Source organism: Nannobrachium achirus, assembly GCF_963921795.1.
Source record: "Nannobrachium achirus genome assembly, chromosome: 14".
Classification (NCBI taxonomy): domain Eukaryota; kingdom Metazoa; phylum Chordata; class Actinopteri; order Myctophiformes; family Myctophidae; genus Nannobrachium; species Nannobrachium achirus.
Window position 1 is genome coordinate 27,359,561 of NC_137821.1, and position 24,545 is coordinate 27,384,105.

The 24,545-nt window shown below is 42.3% G+C and overlaps 1 protein-coding gene across 4 annotated transcripts in view; it reads right to left on the reverse strand.

Annotated features, from left to right (window-relative positions):
- Positions 1 to 24,545, reverse strand: part of LOC308297742 (receptor-type tyrosine-protein phosphatase delta) — a 221,035-nt gene that overhangs the window by 86,854 nt on the left and 109,636 nt on the right. For all 4 annotated transcript variants that reach the window (XM_080741304.1, XM_080741302.1, XM_080741303.1 and 1 more), the window contains exons 5-10: positions 14,333 to 14,521; positions 9,986 to 10,096; positions 4,740 to 5,009; positions 2,667 to 2,974; positions 1,141 to 1,414; positions 132 to 277 (exon numbers count right to left, since the gene is read on the reverse strand). In XM_080741304.1, the coding sequence (XP_080597430.1) occupies positions 132 to 277; positions 1,141 to 1,414; positions 2,667 to 2,974; positions 4,740 to 5,009; positions 9,986 to 10,096; positions 14,333 to 14,521 (1,298 nt within the window). The remainder of the gene's footprint in view (positions 1 to 131; positions 278 to 1,140; positions 1,415 to 2,666; positions 2,975 to 4,739; positions 5,010 to 9,985; positions 10,097 to 14,332; positions 14,522 to 24,545) is intronic.

The window sequence follows — 24,545 nt, forward strand, 5'->3', positions numbered from 1 at the left end:
CAAAGCCACAAACAATGGCTATTTTAAAAACTATTTTCTGCCCATTTTCTGTCTTTTTTTTTACCAGTGTTGTCAAGGGAATAAAATAAATATGATATAAACACAGTCACTATGCTTAAATAAATAGTTACCTCTTCCTTGTCGTCTCCCTTCTTGTACAAGAGTTCATATCCTATGATTTGATTGTCCTGTCCAGTCTGTGCTGGGGCCACCCATGAGAGCAAGATACTGGTTTCTGATTTGGCTTCTCCTCTGAAGTCGGTTGGCTGAGAGGGAACTGGAACACAAGTAGAACACAGAGCCAGAGACTCTTTACTCTCTATATCTTGCATTATTCATTATATTACAACCGTACACACACTAAAGCCTATAACTATTGCCACTATATACAGTATTATTTCAAATGGCCATTTGCACTCGCATTTGCTGGTCATTTGAAATGCAATAAGAAAAGAAAGCACTAAATGCCAGACGGATTACAGGGAGAGCTCAGACTGAATTGTGTGAGCATGCAATCTGTGAATTTCCCACAAGAATTAAGCAACACAAGTAGTGTTACTTACTGATAAAGAAGAAACCCTTTTTTTTCTGCAGTCAACAATGAGGAGGCCTAATTGAGTGATTGCAAGGACATTTCTTTAATTGAATTTCCACTTCTTAAACAAGTGGCCTTAGAAAATGTACCTTTTGATTGATTGTTCAAATGCAGAAACTAATAGACCTTGTACCAGTGAACTGTACCGTCATGAAACTGTACCTTTTCCTATGCAAACTTCTAATAAAGTCTTAAATCAATCAATAAACGTGAAATTGTTAACTTGTTCAACCTAATCAGGTGCAGCACGTCATTATCCACATAATCCACTCCACACCAAATCTCTTTGGCAAAAATTAGGCAATCTAGTTCTGCTATTTCCGCTGTACGTTCGCCTCTGTCTGAATTGGCACAATAGGGGCGCCCGCTGGCCTCCCGGTCCAGGCGCATAACACATAGGCTCTGATGCCTGACATAATTCCGCGGGTTCGAGTCCCGATCCCGACGACCTTTGCTACGTGTCACTCCCCATTTCCTATCAGTCTACTGTCCTATCAATAAAGGCATAAAATTCAACGACAACAAAGCAATAAACAGGCTCTCACCTCCGGTCTTGGCGATGATCTGGAGGTCAGGCGAGAGAGGTCCGTCGCCCACCGAGGTGTAGGCCAACACCTTGATGTAGTAGGTCTTGTTGGGGATGAGGCCCTGGATGGTGAGGAAGTTGGCCCCTCGGACGATCTGCTTCTCCCAGAGGTTGACGTGCTGGTTGGAGTCCATGGTGTAGTAGACGCGGTAGCCCATGATCTGCCCGTTGGCCTCCTCCGGCTCGTCCCAGTGGATGACGGCCGTGGTGGCGCTCATCATGCGGCCCCTGACCTGCAGCGGCGGTGAAAAAAAAAAGTACTCGCGTGTTTTAAATGAGCAAAAGTATCAACACTGCAATGTAGAAGTGCTCTGTTGCAGGTAGAAGTCCGGAACAAAAGTATTGGTATCCAAATGCACTCAAAGTACCAAAAGTAGAAAGTACTCATTGTGCACAATGTCCCATTTCAAGTTTTCAAATCTTTTGAAAATAGCAGATCTACAAGCTCACAATGTTTCTCATCGCGACGCATTGTGAGCTTGTAGATCGGCTATTTTCAAATGGCTAAAAAGTATATGGGGCTGAAGTGGTTAGTGTATGTTTTGTAATAATAATCAAAATCTACAAAGTAACTGCTAGCAACTAAAGTTTTCAAATTATTGTAGTGGAGCAAAAGTTCAATATTTTCCTCAAAGATGTAGTGGAGCAGAAGTAAAAGTACTGAAAATTGGAAACACTCCAGTAAAGTAAAAGTACCTCAAACTGTACTTAAGTACAGTACTTAACTAGTTCGGGATAGTTTGGACCGTATTAACGTCCAGGGTGCCAATCCCGAACTAGTTCGGGAAAACATTTTTTCTTTTTCTTTTTTAATTTTCGAGCCGGGCCGCCGGCCGTCATCTGTTTACACGGCCCGCAAGAGCGTCGCGCCGCCGATATTTGCCATCCACTCCAATGCAATCCAGGATCTTTAGAGCTCATTTTCTCTGTTCCATGCATATCTATGAGGTGTGCAAGGTTACGCTAAATCGCCGAAAATAGGGCTTCTAAAATGCTTGGTAGCCAATAGCTAACTTCAAGCTAACTTCATTCTGTTCCTGTTCATGCACAAAGGAAAGTGTTCAGGCGCATCATGGCTGCGCAGGGCTTGTGCATATACAGCATATGTCTATGGTGGATTCTATGGCCATTGGGCGCCCTCTAGTGGTGATTCTGGGCACTGAAAGGGTTAAAGAGTTGGTGCCATAGTTTTGTACGAGTTAATGACATCATACATCAGCCCCTCCCCTTTTACCATACACCCAACACTGTGGGTGTGGCTAACTTCAGCTTGGTCTCCACCCACCTGACAACCAGGCATACTTAATGAACTGGTGGGTGTGGCCACATAAAGACATCATTTTAACACTTTCTGTAGACTTTTTGGGAAGGAAAATCTTCCTCCAGGTATAATCATAATACCCGATCATCATGTTTTAGGGGGGAAAAAATCATGGCACCCCATCTTTAAGTATATGTACTTAGTTACTTTACAACGATGCTGACCTGCCGCGGCGCCGTGCTGGGCGCCTGCTCCGCCGTCTTGGCCTCGATGCTCTCGCTGGGCGGCCCGCGGCCGATGTTGTTCACCGCCACCACACGGAACTCGTAGTCCGAGTACGGGCTGAGGCCTCCCACGCTGTAGCGGGTGGTGGCCACGCCGTCGATCTCCTTGTACATGTCCTCCGAGTACTTGGACTTGTGCTGGATGATGTAGTAGGACACGGGCTCGGGGTTGCCGGAGTCCCACGTCAGCGTTATGCTGGTGGCCGTGCGCTCCGTCACCACGGGCGTGCCGGGTGCCTTTGGCAACGCTGGGATAACATCGAGATCACAATTAATGAGCGTGAATGCACTAATGCGTGTGTGTATGGGGGAGGGGGTTTGGAGCATGCCGCAGTTACACGGCTCTAGGTTTCACATAGACGGTCGTGACCAGACAAGGAATATTTTCACATTCTGTGTAGCCTGGGTGCCAGCCTGCTCGTTCCGTTCCGTTCCGCAATTTGTTTTGACTCTCCACATCACAGTCTGGAAAGCCTCGTATCTCCAAGCGGCTGGAACACCACCACGGCTTCCGATTGGTCTGTGGTGCGGGGCGGGACAAATACACCAGTGTGTATTGGCTGGCTGATGACGTATCTACCCTAACCCTCCTCTGATTCGTTGGAACAACATCCAATCAGCAATGACGTCGCCAATTTCACAACTGACGTTCAGAAATACGAGTCAACTGAATTATTTGCAGACTGTGATGCGGAGAGACAAAACAAATCACGGAACGGAGCGAGCAAAAAACAATCTAATAAATTGGGCATTGAATGTGTTAAGAGTGTACTGAGAACACATTAAGATAATTAAATAAAAATGAATTAAATTAATTAAAACAACAAAAAAAATCTAAACAATGTTTCTTTCAGTAAAGGGTAGAATGGAATTCGGTTTCTGAATTTCACCAAAAGAGCCGGGAAAGGGCCAACAATATCCAGCGCTGCTGTGCTACCGTTAATCTGTGGGTACTCCCACTGTTTACCACTTAAATAATTTAGCAGGTAAATTTATTGCTTTAATTCCGCCACACCAGTGGCACACAGCGAAAGATATCAGGGCAATAGATTGTCTTTATATGCCATGTGAAGCGCTCTACTGGGGGAGATAGCTGCCAGGCGCTGTTATATTGTGACTAATATCTCTCTGTTATGTCTATGGGAAAAAACAAAACAAAAGCTGAGCGTGTGTGCGTGACTCCCTCTACAACGGGGGGGGGGGGGGGGGGGGGGGGGGGGGCAGGCACCAATCTGGGATATCTTTCTGGTATGCCGCTGCTATAGATATGATTACACCCAGATAAGTAGCTCTCCTACAGTGAGCACCAAACAATGCCCACTGCGTCCCCCCTGTCCCCGTCCCCCCAACACACACACACGTGCAAACACACACACATCTCTGTCTCTAACTGAAATGGTGGGGCTGTGGCTCGGTTGTAGCATTCTCAAGCTGGGAGATAAGCACTTCACTATTATTCTCTATCTGTCATCTGCGGCTGGTGCCAGGGCTTGTCCGTAGCTCTAAGGAACCCCCTGTAGATGACTTATCACAGCAGGGGGAGGTAAATAACTTTACCCTTCTGCTTTCTTTTTACAGCATTGGCAGCAGATCCCCAGTAGATTTTTTATTTTATTTTTTCTATTTGTTCATTTGTTTGTCATTGGAAATATTTCGAAGACCGTGCAGTTAAAACATGCATTTCTTCACAATGTTTCACAAACATAGTGCCAGTAAATCTTTTTGTAAGTTTGGGTCCTGTGGAGCAGTGGTTCTCAAAGTGGATTTTGGGGGCGCGTTTCCTTTATGGGGGTCTAAATTAACCCTTACAAGTCTGTAACTTTGACAGTGTACAAATGGAACCAAATGGACCCTAACAGGTCCATTTGGTTCCATTTGTACACTGTCAAAGTTAAGGGGAGACCTTCTGCTATGGAGAAACAAAATCCTCCTTTGAGTCTCAAGCTCAAAAAAGATTGGTAAACCCAGCAGCACATACGTTTGAAGCAGTGCCATCATCTCGGCCATGCATACCTTTGACGGTGATCTGAGCCACGGCCTCTATCACCCCCAGGGTGGACATGGCCACGCAGGTGTAGTTGGCCGACTGCCGGACGTCGGTGAGCTCCAGAACGTTTCGCCCGATGGGCATGTCGTCCTCGGGCGTCAGGTCCTCCGCTCCGAGCATCCACTTCACGTACGGCATGGGAGAGCCCACCGCCACGCACGTGATGTTGACGCTGCCGCCCGGCATGATCTCGTTGTCCGTGGGCGGGATGGAGAATCTAGGGGGCACTCGACGCACTGTTGGAAGAAAAAGGGGGGTTTGAGAATAAAAGATCCAAGAGAATGGGTGTAGACTGTCCCAAAATGGCCACAAAGTAATGATAAAAGATAATGTTTTTTTTTTCTTTTTCTTTAATGAAGCAAATATTGTAAATAAACTCTAAAACTCATATTCTACACAGCAAAGACATTGGTAATCAGTATTTATCCTTAGCGTAGATAATGAAAAACTGGTGCATACATGGGTACATTGGAATAGTATGGAAGGGTACAAAAGAAATGTGGTAAATTATTTCTCAAAGGCCTACATATCTCGCTGGTGAAACAGCACAGACAGAAACACCATGCACATGTTTCTGTGTCATCACCATCGGCACAGAGAAATAGAACATCACAAAAGGGTACTGGAGAGTCCACAGCATTTCCGAGTCGCGTGCATATTAGTCAATGCTGCGCACTTCCACCTGATGTGAATTAATGTGCCGACGCACGTTTTCACATCCCACATAGTACAGTACATACAGTGGATAATCCTGACAAGGGGAGCGCTTAGAAGAGCTCTGTTCATCAGATTCAACCATAAGAAATTATATAGCAGCCTACCACAATGTTCTTTAACCACTTAAACCATATACACCTTTTACCTGGTCAGCTTGTAGTTGGTTTATTTTCACAGATTATTCACCTATTTTCACAGAATCTTAGCCTATTTTTGCAGAGTGTCCACCAATTACGAAGGCCCGGAGTAGGCACGCTAAGGGTTCATGTGGTTAAAGATATGAAATCAAAATGAACATACAGTATGCAGCCAATAGCCTGTGATAAGAGAAAAAGGGTAACACAAAATAACATTAACATCCATAATGCACATGGATGGATTCAAAGCCTTGGAGGTGGTGGGGGGGCGCAACCTCATGCACAAAAGAACATAGCCAACATCCCGGGGCGACCATGATAGATAATCAATGAGGGAGGCTAGCAGTAGCACTGGAAAATCCTCAGTGTTACTCTAACTCGTACGGTTCCGTCAATGTGTACACTCTCTTGAGTTAAATTAACACTGGGGATTGTTCAGTGTACAGGAGCTAAATAAATAGGAACACAAGCACAAGGGGGAAAAAAAAGTTACACAAAGTTAACAAACATAAGGTAAAAGGAGGGTCAGAGAGCGCCACTGGCTGTCAACGATGTAAACAACACTGGAAATGATAGATGAGGGGGGACAAAACCAAAACATAATGGGACCGTTTCGTAGGAATGCAACATCATAACAGGACAAGGAGTCAATAATTTGGTGACAGGACACAAAAGAAGGGTAAAAATAAAAGAAGAAACAAACCCCTCTCTATTCAGGTTTGCCTAATAAGGACTCAAATACAAATCTCATCGTTAGAGGATGAGGTGGTGTCGACGTGAGAGGGGCGAGGACATAAGGAACATAAGGAAAGCAGGAAGGAGGCAAGCCATTATGGCTTTTTAATATTTTCCTGGGAAGGACTGTCGGGTGTAAAACTCGTATCTCCAAGTTTCAAATTTGTACGTTCTTTCGCAAAGTAAAGCCCTGCTTCATCGTGCAAGGCCGTCGCACAAAAGTAGTGAAAACAGCAGATCTACAAGCACACAACGCCTCGCGGTGCGAGGCGTTGTGCGCTTGTAGATCGGCTGTTTTCACTAGTTGAAATCATTTCTAAAATGACAAATGCAAAACGAACGGTTTTGGACATACAAGGTTTTCACCCGGCAACGACGATAAATGGAATGAAGTCAGTGTTGCTGCTCCGAGCGCTTCAAATGAATTCCTGCGGGCATCAGCTTGGCAGGCTGAATGCATGCCAGAGTGCCGGAGGGGATTATTTGGGGGATGCTGTGTTTCTGCAGGCTGAAGGCATGTCGATGGCAGAGGGGATTATTTGGGCGATGCCGTATTTCTGTTCGTCGGGCGGCTGGGATGAGAGGTTTTTCACGGTACTAATAAGGAAGTGTCTGAACGCTTCTATTTATAGCTTCTGCTTTGTCAAGGGCCTCTTTGATTTGTAGTTATTGTGACCACTTATAAGCATTTACGCTGCGTGCGCATGCGCACGTGTGTGTGTGTGTGTGTGTGTGTGTGTGTGTGTGTGTGTGTGTGTGTGTGTGTGTGTGTGTGTGTGTGTGTGTGTGTACTGTATATCCTTGCTGTTGGGCAGAAACCTTATATATCCAAAATGGTTAGTTTTCAAGAAATGTGAAAAAAGGATAAAAAGAACCTGTGTTCAAATGTATCCAATATGTAGTAAATATTTGGTCACAAGCTCTTGTTAATACATTTCATTGGTTCAATATTTATAAAACTCACAGACAGACCTAACTATTTCCCTTTAAAGATCTACAAGATCACAATGGGTCGCAGCTTGTAGATCAGCCATTTTTGCTGCTTTTGTGTGAGACTGTATTATAATAGAGTAGGGCATCCATTTACAACAAAAAAAAAGAAAATAAAAATAAAGTAGAAATATGGAGATACAAGGTTTCTGCCCGACAGCAACGATCTCCACATCTCCACATCATAACGTTGGCGCCTGACGACGCCTGGCTGCCAGCGTTCCAGAAAGAACGTTACGTTCTGCCGAACAGATTGCACCTCTCCCAAGAGGCAAATCTAGAGGAAGCGCTTGCATTATTAAATAAAACTTTTCACTCGCTTAATATTTAATTGATATCCATTTGGGTCACGGTCCCGGCAGACAAAATGTTATCCTCCTCATTTAAATATCACTAACATTTGTCAAGTCTTGCGGATAATTCTCAGAGCACATTTGTCTTTCATGATTTCCCCATCAGAGGATGTTTAATCATAATCACTGGTGAGTCTTTTGTTTTGTTTTTCCAGCACAGTGCTATAAGACTTCATCGACAATCAAAACAAACTTCATTGATTAACCTGATTCTTCTCTGAAAGACTTTAGAAGTGAGACCAACAGAGGGAGACTTGCAGACTAGTGCTGGTTAAGTGGCTGCAGAGAATAAAACTAGTTCTAGAATTGGAATGGTTATAGTTCTAGAAATCATCCATGGACAAAGGGAGCTTTTGCTTTCAGCTGCCCATTATCATCAAATACATAAGGTAGCCCTACACCTACATGTCATACTTATTCTTTTTTGTTACAGCACAACCAAGCAGGAACACTGACACAAGAGGGTGTGTGGTTGGGGACAGAGTAGGGAGATAGAACAGGTGGCCATGCAAACAGCGCCTCCAAAAGATGCAAATATGTCTGTCTGTCTGTCTGTCTGTCTGTCTGTCTGACTGTCCCTCCCACCAAACCCCCAACAATGCAAAGTTATCCTTATGTAAACATGCATCACATTTCTGGGCAGTCAAGCAGTCTGGCGATGATGGGGGCATTCATGATGGACACACCGGATGTACAACAGTAGTATACAGCAATCAGTAGAAATATAAAAAAATATATATGTTAACAGACAATGGAGAAAAAATAAATAAAAAAAGGTCACTGAAATGCAGCCAAAGTTATTTCATTTGAATTCTTCATGACTTGTGATGATTCTTTTTTCTTTTCTTTTCTTTTATGTGGCAAACAGAATGAACGTTCAACATCTCGTTTCTTTTGTGACATGGTTAAAAAGTTAAAAACACACCAACCTTCTCGTAGTTCTGAGGGATGTAGGGGTTTTGATGCAGAACAAAATGAAACGAGGAAAGGAGAAAAACAAGGGAACACAGAGAGAGTAAAAAGGCCATGTTCAAGGTGTTCAAATGCTACTTGAAAACAATTCGAAGGACCTTCTGTCTCAAAAGCGATTAGGAATAATTTTTATCTCCCTGGCACCGCGGGAGAACTGAAACAAAACTCGCACTTAAACAGTTTAACCACAGAGAATATTTAGTTTTGAACAAATCAATCCTGTTCCAGTTATGTGGTTAGCTTAAATTAATTTGAACACTAAGCTATATAGTTAATGAGTGTCTTTTACAATGTTTATTAATAATGGCTGATGATTATCATTTTAAGCAGACAGTAATTTGTATGATGTCTAATTGTTAAGCTGCATTTATTGGTTATTCACTGGAGACTATAAATGCTAACCATAAAACTGAACAGCATTGCAAATCCTAGTGTAAAAGTTTATATGGAATAACTAATATGCTGGCTATGAATGTACTGTACACAATAGCTAATAAATATCGTGTAGTATGGAGAAGTAACAGTGGAAGTGCTACACAACTGTTAGTGCAGTACACATAAACTAATAAACTAATAAAATACAGTTCAAGTGGAAATATATTTTAACTTTAACTTTGACAGAAAGAGTTGAAATGTGTCCTTCCAATGTTGCCTAATAGGCAGAAAAAGAAAGAAAGAAAACCCCAAAAAAGACATTAGGAGAGACAACAAGGGCATCAGAGAGGATATTTTCACCGCTGGGGAAAGAATTGGAACTGGTGATGGGGAGAGGGGGGGGCGCGTCATTTATTTATTTCCGCTGCCCCTCCGACACAGTCAGGAGACTGATAGGTGATTAGTACAAAAGGTAAACACGGCAAGCAGTCAAGTCATCGAGGTTACAATTAGGAGAATCCAAGGAAACAAACCCAGTAACACAACAGAGCACGTTGGGTTCAAATCAATGCAGGTAGGTTTTAAGTGCAAGAAAAGCAGCATACTTACAATGACCTCATGGAATGTGGACGCTTTTAGACTGCTTTGGCAACTCAAGCTTTTTTATCAGCATTTTTTTGCTTTTATGATTCAACATCGTTACCTCATTTCATCAAAGCAACAGTATGATTTAAAGGTCTTTTTTGTGTGTGTGTGTGTGTGTGTGTGTGTGTGTGTGTGTGTGTGTGTGTGTGTGTGTGTGTGTGTGTGTGTGTGTGTGTGTGTGTGTGTGTGTGTGTGTGTGTGTGTGTTTTTTTTTTTTTCTTTTTTCCAAGGAGCATAATATATTGCGTTGGCGTGGAGTGCCACTAGTTGTTTCAGATCATTCCCTACCTCTGACGTATAGATTGGCTGCGGCGGAGTAGCGGGTTCCATCGTTGTTGGTGGCGACGCACTCGTACTTCCCCTGGTCCGCCTCCTCGCTCTGCTCAATCTGGAGGGCCCCTGGATGGGAATAAAAGAGTGGACTGGTTAAACCTCTGCCATTCTGAATCATATCCATAGTAAGAAAAAACAAAAGAAAAACCTGGCTTTTAAGCGGAGGGGCCAACATATTTCTCGCTGCAGTTGGACACTTTTAAGGACGTTGTGCGGGTCACCTGTCACGGTTTGCTAATCACTAGTTAGATTGTGGTTTTGAAATGTCTCTCTGTTGCTACAGATGTTTGTTTCTGCAACAATAAACTACATCGTTCATATAAATGCACAACATGTCCGGAAAAGCTCTAGTATGTCAACAGTTAGGCCCTCAGTACGACAGCCAGATATATACAGTAAGTTAAGGCTATATAAAGCCTCATGGTGAACTAACATAAATTAGGGATTGCTTTGAATAGTACAAAGGCATCGCTGCATCAATAATGTTCCTGTGAAAAGGTCTATAGTAATAATAAGGGGAAGAACATACAACCAACCAAGGGAAAATCTCATAAGCTCTTGTGCTTGTCTATTTTATGTTTACCTTTTTGATGGCTTCAGGAGAGAAAACAGCCCGAATACATATTTTAGGGTCTAAGAAGGCACTCATCTTTAAGCCAATGTAAAAAATAAAGAAATAATTTCATACGGGCAAGCCCTACAATATACAACATGTCACTGGACTGGTCAATATGGGGATGAGTGATACTGCTTCAGGGAAGCATGGATTAAACAAAAGAGGTTTACAGTATACAAAAGCAGCATAACAAGGGAGGACATTTGGAAAAAAAGAAATTTAGGTATGAATTTTAGCATATTCAATCACAGATCAAGTAAATATTCATCTAACGTGATAATTTGGGACTTCAACTAGGTGAAGTTACTTTAAAAAAAATGCAGCGCATTAAAAAAAAATTGAAAAATGCTGCTCATCTATGCGAAAAAATATTCTGCAAAGTGATTTATTAGGCGAAACCATTATATAACCCTCTGTAACAAAAGTTTTGACATGCAAATCTTCCCAAATAGCAAGAAATGTATGTCGGCACAACTTACAACCTTCTGACAACCCTTAGCTGAAAAATAAAATGCAATTGTATTAGAAGACAAAATTCAAAATGGCGGCCTGAGCCAACAAGAAGGCAACCAACCACTGCTTTAGCTTGTGAAAGCTAACAAAAGACACCCATAAAAATCCACCAATGGGATCAGCAGTGTGGTGTCACATTAACCCGGGGAAAAAGGGCTTTTATGCATCAACAAACTCTCCACCTCCACGTCACACGGCAAAAATGAGGCAATCAGGTCCTCGCCACGCTCTACCGTTTGCCTTCCCTCAAACCCTGAAGAAAAAAAAAAGTCAAAAAGTAAAATATCCTTCAAACCCAGTACAAAAGTAAGAAAAATAGGTGAAAGAGAAAAAAAGCACCGCAGAAACTTTATCAAAAAAGTAGTTGTTTGGGCTTTTTTATAGAAGGTACAGGAGAGGAAAGCAAATAGAAGAAATTAAAAACAAAAACAAAAAGGTTTTTTTTTTTTGCAAAGATAGAAAGAATTCTTTGGGAGAAAAAAAAGCAGAGGGATGTTGTCTTCAGCATGCCTGCGTGATTCCACAGCATCTGTGCGTAATGTTTTAGTGCTGAACAAGAACAGCTAAGGGGAAAAAAAATGCTTGGTTGTTTTAGTTGGACAAAAAGAGGGACACATGATTCGCTATATGGCCAAAAGTAAAACGAAAATGAACGAAAAAATAGAGTTCAAAAAAATAATTGTCATTGGATATGCTTATTTGGAGCCAGAGCAAGCATATCGCAACTGAGTTGAAGAGGCTCTCAAAACCAAAAATACAAAGGCGTAAATAAAGCATAGACATAAAAATGGAGTATAAATTTAGTCAACGAAACAGGACAAATAAGAAGGAAAAAAAGGTCTGTATGAAGGGAATGGGATTTGGAGTTTGGTAAACAGGACAAAAATGGAGGCGATTCAAGTGAATGGATGGGTTGACAGCAAGAATGAATTTGTTTTATTTTCATTCTGTGAACATCAGTTCAGCACTCTTACCTCTTATTGGTGTACCACCTGGGTGGATAATATGAATGCAAATAAGATTAGAAAGAAGAAGCATTAGTACGAGAAGATAGAGGCTGGGGGCTTTGGAAGAAGAATCAAATTAGATTTAACAGGGCACGTAAATAGAGGAGTACTAGAGGAAAGAGAAAGGAGAGAGAGAAAGAGAGGGAGAACTTTTCTGTACTCTTATTGGCACAAAAAAAAAGAGAAGAAGAAAAAAAGACAGGATTCATCATAGGAAAATCATAGGTTCAGAGAGAAGAACTTGTACAGTGGTGTGCCACGGGGTAAGAGGTGCCATTTTGGAAGTGGCAATGGCGTCTGAGGAGCATCTACTGAGGAGAAAGACTCTCAGCACCTTGCATAATGAAGAGGGAGAGCGGACTCGTTTTAAGAGACCTGGAACCCTTTTTGTTTTGCTTGACCTGAGCTCTGAGAAGTTGCAGTCACCTCCCTAAAAACATTTTGTTCCTCAAAAAGACATCTAACACATACAAGTGTACAGTGCTGGTGTTAAAGGATTAAGTGGGTCAGTGGAGTGAGTATAACAGAGACACAGAAGTACCTACACAGTTCAACTCAGGTCATGTGATCTGCTACGCTATAAGTTTTTTTTTTGTGATGATGTGAACTCTCTGGCTGACACTGTGGGGTGAAGGGGGAGAGTGTGCGTGTGTTTGTGTTTATGTGTTCACCTAACGGTACCTCTGTGACTACACTGACTGTTAGTAAAATGCATGCCATGCATTTTAATAGTTGTTGGAAACATGAACATTAGTGGGGGGGTGTTGTGTGCTTCAGAACTAAGCACTTACCAAAGGATTCTGTGAATTTAAAAATACGGAGAGAAGAAAGACAGCATAAGAGTATGATTATATTCCGTAAGTTTAGTGACAAGCTTTTATTAATGATTTGCCAACTCTATGTGAATCATAGTCGCACATTGAAAAAATATAGCGGGTTAATTCTACACATTTCTGTTGAAAACAAGGCAAACGTGATGTTAACAAGACGATATAACACAGGACAACTGTGAAATCTGAGAACACAGGTGGTCAAACATATAGAAGACTACATTTTAGCTGTAGTAGGGTCAACAGCTTGCTACTAGCTGGTACACAAGGCTGTAAAGCTCAGATTTTAGTAGCATTATTTGGAAATTAGAACTAATATTCTATTGCCGTGAGAATACTAACGTAAAACTAGGAATATTCAGGGGATTAAAAATGGGTATATTAGGGCAGGCCACAGGCAAATAGAAGCAAAAGCTGGAGTCTACACAGAAAGAAGCAGGGTTTGTGGATTCAAATTATTAAAGCGGTCAGGGGAAGCTTTATGCGGTTTTACACACTACTGTGGCTAGTTAGTGTCCAGAACGATGTTCCAGTTTAACGTAGCCTTGATCTATGGATAGTTCTCAAACCGTGTCAATGTCATTTTGAAAGGCCAATGATCCCTCCTATGAAATTAGAATATCCAGAAAAGAATACAAATAAATTCAGAAAGAATGGTGAATAAAATAAAAGTTCCTGTTTTTTGTTTTTATTCTATTCATGCCCTTTTCATTTTCTGCAAGATTCTCTATTTTAGCCAGAATTAACTGGATTGTTGACACTAATGGGTATTCTGAATGAAACCGAATGCTGAGTAAAACAAAACACAAAAAGTGTCATAAGTAATGAAGAGAATGCATCTGTCAAAATCACTGCATGGAAGCAGCGGAAAAGGAATCAACTCAGAGAGAGGGAAAAAAAGTTAAATAAAAAATAAATAAACAACAACTGAACCCATTGTAAACAGTCACAGCAGTGAGCAATGAGGAAGTCAGGGACAGAAGCCAACAAAGACGCGGGGGACGAAACCCGAAAGCTCATGACAACAACACTGGAGGACGAGGGGAGACACACAGGACGCTATACAGACAGCACACACCGGGGCACACACAGAGAGTAGAGCAATAGAGGAACTAGTAGAGAAACAATGCCATTACCTACAAAACCCAAGCAAAAGAACATGTTAAAAGTAGCCAGAAGAGGACAAGAAGAACAAAGGGGACCACAGAGGGGAAGTTGAAGATCAGAGGGAACTAAACGAAAAGTAACGAGAAGGAAACCCAGGTTGACGTCTTTTTTTTTGTTGTTGTTGCGTGATTTAAAAAAGAAAATGCCAGTGGCGACGTGGAAACCGTACCTGATCTGAGCTGCTTAATGCGTCCGTTGTTGTTGGTGGTGTTGACGGGGAGGAAGTCCTTGAACCAGGAGATGTCGGGGTCGGGGTTGCCACTGGCGGCACACAGCATGGTGGCGGTGCGCGTTCGCTCCACCACCTTCAACTGAGGGCCCATGTCTATGGTGGGGAAACCAAGGGGCAGCTGGTCCTCTGTGGGTACAAGGGGGAGACACACACCAGAGTTCACATCGGGCAGCCTCACCGGCCCCTCCTCACGTTCCACGGCTATGAGCGAGCGATGAGGAGGAGGGAGAGCCAGTGGAACGTTAACAGGCAGAGGTCGACAGACTCGAGAGAAGAATAAAGAGTGAGGAGATAGATAGAGAAGTGAGAGGATAGAGACTATGAAAAGTTATCAGGATATAAATGTATTATTTTATATATAAATATATAAGATATTCTATATGCTTCCTTGTGCTTGCCATTAGCTCCCAAACGTTGCAAATCATATATAATATAATCATTATTTTAATAATACATGTCTTCATCCATGAACTTGAAACGACTGCACATAACATTCCCCATTGCAACGTATTGACAAGGACGTAAAAGAAAGGAAAAAGATGGAAATGGAAAACAAGACAACTATCCTTAAGAATTCAATAAATGTGTTAAGGACGGTGCTATCTTTCACTGAGTAATATGCTGTATGGCCTTCTGTAAAAAAGAAATAAGAAAAATCAAAGATGAAAAAAGGGTTGACAGCTTATGGCAAGGAACATACAAAAGCCATACAGACAGTGTATTCACTTGAATTGGATGTGCATGTGTATCTTCATGAATATACTGCCTCTTTGATGTTCTTTGATGATGGCAGGTGGCTTTTCTGTATTGCATAAGCCGCCTTGTTCAGCTTACTGCGTGAATAGTGGCGGCGGGCTGCCTCTCTCTCCTCTCAGAGATGGAAGACGAGATACAGTAACTACCATAGCTCCCGGCTTCAAACATATTCTCTTAACAAAACATACGTAGACAAACAAAGGTCTGCGTCGGCTTCGCCCGGTCCTCAAGGCTCTTAACAGGAAGTATACTCCCCTCAGAGTAAGAGGAAAAACCAGAGTGAAATATTCTGCCAGCTGTGAGATCTGTGTATGCAAATACGCATGCTGCCTCACAATGTCAGCAAAGTGTTAATCTGCAAAACAAGACCTCCTCATTCTGAATGCCAATGCGGTTTGTGCACACCTTTTTAAGTTGTGATATGGCTAATTAGTGTCTTCCAATGCACTCGTAAACGGCACCTTTTTGGAAACGCTTTCCTTCATTAAATTTTCATGAGGACACATCAGTCCGGGAACAGCTTTGAGATGCCGTAGCCTGCAAACAGCCAATGACAATGATGGCTGCCTTCCAACAATGCTTTTGTGTATCTGGCAATGCAGGAGGATACGTTTATGGATAAATCTTCTCAGAATTAGACTTCATTACAAATAAGTGACTTCAGTTTGAACCATAAAACTTTCTTCTGCAAGTCCTTGTCCCTGTCTGAATGGCTGGAGAGGGAAGCATTGTGCACAGTTTATTGTATGTTTCAAGAGTGCCTACTACAAGGATTTCTTGCTATTTCATGCCATGTCTTCAATCTTTGCAAATAACTAATGAATTCCGATGCCCACTTCAAAGGTGTTCTTTGCTGCTGGATCTTCAAAACAAGCTCATATATACAGTACAGTAGCTATCTGCATGCTGAGTGCCGATTAGTCCTCAACATGCTGTGTGAAGTATGGTGCAATATCTTCAGTATCTTTATATCTTTCATTGGCCATTAAGGTAATGAGGTGTACACGGGGGTTTACTCCCATTAAAAGTTTGTTGGCATCTAGCATCACATTTGCTTGTCCTACAAGAAGAGTCTCACACACAACCTTGACCCTGTGTTGCTCAATTAAAACCATAATGAGTATCAGTTATACCATTTTGCAGCTTTTTTCCGCCACAAAATACTGAACTACCTCTTGGGCTGCATGCATGCTAATAGCTACTGTACACTGTGTGCACTTTAGCAGCTTCAAGAAACTCATGATAGAGAAGGAAATAATGCCCCAAATAAGAGGCAGGGCTAAGCGACACCAAAGAGAGCCCAAGACCAACTGCGGTCACCAACAACAAACCAAACCAAACGACCAACAGACCGAACAGTCATCATTGCCAGCATTATTGCCGCTAGCGCCAGGGGTGTCACAAGGGGGGGAAAAGTGGGACTGAGTTACTAAAGGGCCCAAGGTGGAGGGGCCTTAATCATGGTATACTTTAGCTATTGAAAAATAGCAGATATACAAGCTCTATACAAGATCTGCAAGCTTGTAGATCTGCTATTTTTTTTAAAGTCGTGAAAATGTGTGCAAATCTTTGAATATAGCCTATGTAGCAAACATTTGTAACTCAAATGTTGCTTCTGGGGGGTCCCTGGAACTAAATATTTTGAGATGGGGTTCCGTGGACAAATACATTTGAAATATTCAAAGACTTGCACAAATTAATGTTCAAGATTTTTCAAAAATAGCAGATCTACAAGCTCTGCTATTTTTCAAAAGTTAAAGTACCCAGGGCCCAGAATTTGGTGCAACATCCCTGGCTAGCGCTGAGGGTGGCACTAAAGAACAGGTGATGGAGCCACCACAATCATAATATATCTTCCTCTAGGCCTAGGGAGCATCAATATGCACATGTCATGGCAGTCTGAAAATTTGATTGTGTGTCTTGTGAGCAAGTGCAATTCAGGCCTAACAGTGGTGCTAGAGGAAAGACCAAAATCAGTAGGGTTTATCCTCTATGGGACATGAAGATGCACAATAAATTCCCTGGGAATCCAGACAGTAGTGTCAGAGATCTCTTGATTTAAAGTAAAATGGTGGACAGACAGATTGATCAAGAATAGTCAAATACTAGCTGAAATTCTTAAAACAAAGTACTTGAATTATTGGCTGCTCCTACTGTATCTATCTAAGATTCTTCTCAGCTCTTTACTGCACTTGGTGACAACAAAGAATGGGCTACAGATACATGTAGAACTATGTAATAAGTAGTTACATATTTTATACAAATAGTCTACAATTATTATTACATATTATATCCACAAGTTCCCAAAGTCTCATCGTGCATTGGGCAGAAGGTGTGCAGCAGTTCCGGCGTCGCAGCTGAGTGTGATCTACAAGCTCACAGCGGTTGCATTTGCGACGCGACGTGAGCTTGTATGTCAGCTGTTCTCCGGATGTGTCCCACACACAATTCTACAGTAAATTATCATGGAAACAGGTGGATACAATGCCCTAGAGAAGGAATATGGACTCGCAAAGGTGTGAGAAAGAGAGGGAGGTGGAGGAGGAGGAAAGAAATTAATTGTGCAACGCAGCACCATTCCAAACTCCCCACGGCTCTTCAAGGTCAAATGGACAATCAGTCCATTGTTTAGCGTGACTCAAGTGTATACCTGATCAAACACAACAGCTAGGAGCACGGGTGCGTGTTGAATATCGTCACTGTCGGGCAGAAACCTGAATCTCCAAGTTTCAAATTTGTATGTTTCATAATAATAACAATAATAACAACAAAATAATGTGTTGTTCTAAGAAGAAGGACAAGAAATAACAATATGGTCATAATTAAAAAGGTGTAACTGTTTATTGAGAGATCACAGCTGGGCACCCTGCTATGCCCCCTGACTAGTCTGCTTTAACACGACTAACAGAGATGAACTCATTATCAAACAGCCAACAGTGAAAACACCATAATACAGTAAAATATATGAGGCTGTGTTAGTGATACTACAGGCGACTTTCGCAACATCAGTTTTTGATTTGCTTCTTTTGCAGTGTATTGCATTATATTATATTAGGTTTGGACCACATAATGGACAGCTGATGTGGCCCGGGGCCGGGCGTTTTCAAATAAATGGTCTGCTACAACAGTTTCTGGCCATTTGAACACATTCTTCTTGCTTAGCCCAGGAAAGTAATTTACAACTCTTTGGTGCACTCGTGCTCCTCCAGAGCTGCCACAAAGTCATGACATCAGCTGGGAACTATCTGTAGTCTTTGCTAGTGCAGAACTTGAGCTGAAGACGCAACTCGTCCGGCTACTTCTGCGACTCAAGCACGTTCCCTCCGTTGTGATAATAAATAAAGGGAAGGAAATTAAACCCACTCTGACACTTGCTGTGATTAACAACTCAAATCAAGGGAACTGCAGAGGCATCTTCCTCATGGAGGCTCAGAGAACCTAAATAAAATTATGATTAATTGACATTTAATTTGTGGCAAAGGCATGACGCTAGTCATACTTTAATTTTTCTTATCTTTTTGTTTGTTATTGACAAAGCGTTAAAAAAAGAAGAATGAAATAATTGATCGCATGGGACCAGGCAGTGAGAGATTTTCCCCGATGTGCTATGTTTTGCAGTTCCATTAACAGTCAGGAGCTTGGTTTTCGACTTGTGGTCACATAAATTATCTGCAAAGGACTAATTCATTACTGCTTTAGGAACTCCGGTCTGCATCCTGTGATAGGATGGGAAATTGAAAAAGTTTGGGGTGTGCGGGTGAATGAGTGCGTGCGTGCGTGCGTGTGTGCATCCGTGCATGTGTGTGTGCGTGTGCTCATAGTGCACTGATTATTTGTCTATGGGACTGTGTTGTACCTCTGTATACTTAGGTGAACATGCATGGCCACGCCGCTCAAAGCAAGGTCACAGCTGAATGGCAAGTTTAAAAAAAAAAAAAAAGTGTTAAGTTTGAGCCCCCCTCCTCCAAACCTCGCTGAGAACTGCAATCTCAAGGACAGTCTAAAGACAAGGGCAGTTTCTGCTTTACAGCGTGTTCAAGACCCATACGGCATATTCAACAATGGATCTACACACTAAATGAGATGGAGAGAAATGCTGAAGTCACCTCCACAGAAGTGCTGAGTGCTGGTGCTTGATATAAAAGGACTCCCAATGACAATTTGCACACATTAACCACTGCAAGCCTCTAAGGCTATATAGGAATGTGATGCCAAGTATGGGAGGTGTGTAAAAAGGACACTGGCTTAAATATTACCTCCGTGAGCATATTTTGCTCAAGACATGAGGCCACCGGACGTGAGCTCAGTCCATTAGCTGATTATCTGAGATTGATCAGCCATAAACAAACTGTACGCCGCCAAATCCACTTTTACTGTACCAACGATGACATCAGTCTCCATTTCAAGGCTGATGACGTGTTGGCACAGGACAGCACCAGTACCCAAACTACTTACTGTAGATGCAAACTTTAACCACGTGAACCCATTCTGGGGGGCGAACAACTCTCAACGTGTCGCGATGTGAGCTTGTAGATCGGTACTTTTCGGCAAAGACATTTAGTGTAGAGCAGGGGTCTTCAACAGGGGGTCCGGGACCCCTAAGGAGTACTCAGAGTTACTACAGGGGGTCCTCAAAATCTTTGAGTGATAGACATTTTTTCCCCCCTCTTTTATTTTTTTATTTAACCAATTGAACCCTAGTGTCCATATTCTGAGAACTTTAGCCAAAAATAGCAGATCTACAAGCTCACAACGCCTCGCGCTGCGAGGCGTTGTGAGCTTGTAGATCGGCTATTTTTGGCAAAGAGGTTTGGTGTAGAGGGGGAAAAGAGCAGACTAAGTACAGATTGAAAGTTTATTAGGTATTGACAGTTCAAGTGGTTAAACACAAATTGACATGAATCCAAAATACATTGACGATTGTGCTGTCAAACAATGAAACTATATGGAATCTATGAACAGGTTGTGGAGGTCCCTGCTTCATCTCTCTCTCTCTCTCAACTAAGGGGTCCTTGGCCTGAAAACGTTGAAGACCCCTGGTGTAGAGTGAAAACAGGAGGGGGACGAGTATAGAGCCTTAAGAGGTAGTAAATCAAGTGCATTATAACTATTCTTCCCCCACTATGATAACCCTAAACTGACCCCCTGCCAGCTCGTCCCTTAGCTGAGTGGTGTAATTACAAGTGACAAATACAAGTAATATTCACCTTGGGAGGACTCTAATTAAATCACGCTAATTGAGTGTCTGAGGACAGGGATAACATTGGAATGAGATTAGTTACTGTTTACTCGACCAACTTGGCCCACTTTCTGCGGTGCAGGTGGGTGGGTGAGCGAGTGTGTGCGAATGTCTGTGTTTGTCCGCCAGTGTTGTGTACAGGTCTAATGCAGTTATCTCTGTGGGGAGTATTTCATTAGCATGGTGCAGCCAGTGACCCAGCTGTGAAAGCCCCGGCCAAAACTGCCAGCTTCAGTTTGACATCTGCTTAGCTGCCGATGATCGAGTGACACGGGGGCTCCGGAATCGAAAACCACAGTCGGGGAACTCGGATAAAGATCATATAAATCAAACAAATCCAAGACATTTGAATTGAATGAAAAGGTACTATACGCTAGTCGTACAAAACCACAGTTTATTGGTGGGGTGCTGTTTTCCTTCATTCAAATCATGTGACTCAAAAAGTACCCTGCTAGTACAAAGCGAGTTTGAGGGGAAAAATACATATTATTTTTGTTGCGATGGACTTTCCAACCAAAGCCATAAAAAAACAAACCTTTCCGGTCACATTTTGGCTTTAGTTCTGTTGTCTGTGCCAATAAGGATTGGATTAAGTCTGACTCTTTTCTTTCCAGGCAGGACAAGACTTTTCCCCCCATGGATGGGGTTATTCTTCAGGGAAAATCCCCTGCGGGCCATAATAAGATATATTTGTTGGATTGTATTTGAGCGGATACAATCATCTCAAAAGAGGCTGTCACAGGTCACTTGTTGAGGTGCAATATGTTGGAGAAAGGAGATACATTGTTGTTTCGGATTATCGGTCTACTGGAATTTGGGGCTTGGGTGGGGTAAGGGTCTTCAAGGATGACACGTATTTGTCTCATATTCTTTTCGGTCTTCCCTTCTTTAGAGTGTTTTTCTCCCAGCAGTTCCAGCGTGGGATTCAATCTGATTCTTTGCCATCCCTTGCCAGATAAGATTTTCAGCACAAAAACAGACGCACAAAGCATTATCCATGGAGTTTGACAGCAGTAAGTGCTTATTTTCTCAGCTGCTTCAGAACAAATCCATTTTTTTCAACCACACCATAGCATGTAATTTGCAGTCGAGGGACAGTGATTAGAGCCCTGTCCGCACTTACAGAGCCAAAAACAGACCATAGACTGGTAGCATATAGTGGAATATTGCAGGGTTTATATGTTAATCATGTTAATTATGTGTCAATTCCGCTCACAAGGACACTCATTTGACTTAGTTTGGCTTGCCTGCATGATTGGTTGATTACATGACCTGGGCTGTGTCCGAAATGCGGAACACGTTCCCTACTCCCTAACCCTAAATGAGGGATCCAGATGTAGTGTACTACAGTAGTGAACAAATCAACGCATTTCGGACACTACCCCGTCGCCATCTGGTTGCGTCATCGCTGTCGCACAGTTAAAACACTCTAGCGCTGGCTTTTGGAGCAATAAATAATAGCCGATCTACAAGCTCTCAACAGGGGGCGAAGCGACGCGTTGTGAGCTTGTACATCAACTCCCCAATGTGGATTGGAAATAACATACCAACATGTTGCGTTGTTATTATGAGAAATAGGCCAAATATAATTATGTTTTTATTCATCACAATTCAATAAAATAATGTTAAAAAATGTATAGGCCTATATATATTTTTTAAATTGTATTCATTCATTGGTGAATCAATGAATGAATAATGTTTATGCCACATTCATTTGTCTCACATGCAGACATACACCCATGTTTGTGATAAAATAGGTTATTCTTGCTAATTTAAATAACATTATTTTATCATGATTATTATCAGCTGTGGAAGGTTGGGAAGAAAAGATCGAAAAACAAAAGCCTCCAGCGTCTATTCTCGTATATTCTCTTCATAAACAACTTTAGAGCTGTTTTCATCGTTAAATGATGAAAAGCAAATTTTCAGTTGTTTTCTTTAGCCGGTGGTTCTGCTACGAGCGGTTCTGTTGCGTTTTGCACAGCAACAGGTGGCTACTCCTCCTGCCATGCAGAGACGCAGAGACGAACCTGCAGTGTGCGTGTGCGCGTGCACACCGCATGTGCGTGCTCAAAGCGCGAGACAGCGGCCGCAGCGCAGTGCATTGTGGGGCGGCAGGGCTTGAATAGCGCTTGAATAGTGACCATCGAATGCTCACTACAAATCAAAATGCATTGTGGGATACTTCAGTACACTATATTAGGGTACAAAACGGAGCCCCCTTTTAGTACACTACATTAGAGAATAGGGTGGATTTCGGACGCAGCCCTAGTTTACAGTATATTCATTCGGATGTACAGCTTTTAAGGGCTTCAATGCTGACCTATAAGTGCAGGCATTTAATGCCTTTGCTGTGATGCCCAATTGGTGAGATTGGTGTAGTATGGGGGGTACTGATACTAGGAAATACCCCCTGCTTTGATGCATTTTTGGAATTGGACATCAACTCAAGTGTGATTGTGGCCCTGTTTAATCAGTGTCTACAGAAAACCATAAAATGTGATTGTAGCCATTTACCATTCAAATTAATCTGGCGGTCTTTTTTGTGGGCTAAGACTTTAGTTTGCTGGTGCTGAATATACCATTGCTTTGGTTTGGTCTTCTGACATACAACATTCTGTGATGATGTTGATTTCGAACTCATCGCCACGGCAACGGCGTTCATTCTAATCAAACCCGTTATTCATTGTTCTCCAGCAAAATTAGCCGCAAACCTTGTTAATACATCCGTTCAGCGGTGACCTGAATCCTCTTCAGCAAAAATGTTCCTCTCGGCTCCTGTTCAACTGATGTATTCAATTATGTTTTCTTTGGCGTAAGAGAGGGAACTGTTAATTACGCTTTTGTTTTTTGCACAAACAAAATTACTCAACCAAATGTAAGAGCTCTTGATTAACAAAGGCGGGCAGCAATTCCACTTTGTGCCAATTCTATGACAGCATCTGTTCCCCTTCTCTCTCTCTCTCTCTCTCTCGCTCTCTCTCCCTCCTTCTCTCTGCAACATTCTGTTTATCCTCTTCACTCTCGCTCACACCCGTTGTTGTTTTCCTCGCTCTACTTACAAAATACACTTTGCACTGGTGGTGGAAAGGTATTCTTTTACGATCTAGCACATAGTGATTGGCAGCTCCAAAAACTAAGCCCACCCTTGCTTTATCAGCTGTCTGCAGCTTGGTTCAAATTTCCCAAACGGAGTCAACGAGCACACTGTTATAGACTAAACAGAGTTCCATTCCCCAGCATATGCATCCATCATTTCGCCCACAAACCAGTGCAGGGGTAAATCTTATCCCCACATGACTGTTTTATCTTTGACTAGGACATTGTGATATTTTGCCCATCTTTTCCTTTCCTATTTTCATTTCACAACCTATAGTAAATTAATTCAACTCATTCGCCTTGCCCCCCGACTGTAACAGAAGTTATCTCTTGGACGCCAGCAAGACTTCATTCTTTCCACACCCATAGATTTGTATTTCTTGTAGTCCTTGGCCATATTTATATACATGGACAGCCTGCAGGGCTTTCATTCAAAAACTCTCCCAGCTAAGGTCCAGCCAAACAGGTGCAGATGGCAAGAAAAAAAAAAGAAAGAAATGGGGGTGGTGAAAATGATTCATTATAAAACCTGCCTAATGACCCCAAACTGCTGACATGTTGCTTTCTCAAACATGTCCCGTTGCCTCGGCTATGATGACGCGCACAAGGAAGCAGACTAACGGGTTGCACAAATGAGCTGTTTTGCACATCACTAGCGATAACAGGTGTGCTGACTCTCGATGCGAACCAGGATTTCGAGTGCGTGTTTGTGCTAATGTGATGGAGATTAAGCCGGCAGAGCTCTTGAACGTAAATGTTTATTGACTGTCGGGAGATGGCTTTACTGGTGCGCAGAATGACCTGTCTTTGCTGATAGCGTCTTTTGCGAGTGAGTCTAATGCTCACTTTAAGGGCAGTAAACCAACGATTTGGCTTAAGTAGGCTACAACAGTTTCTGGGGATAAAAGGGGAAACTTCTTCTCAGACGCCAATCAAGCAGTCACATGATCTCTCTCTGGAGGAATTCCTTGTCAGATTATAGACGTCTTCATGTTGCCTTGGGTGAAATACTTGGAATTCTTTGGAAATTAGAGAAAGTAATGACCTTTGACATGG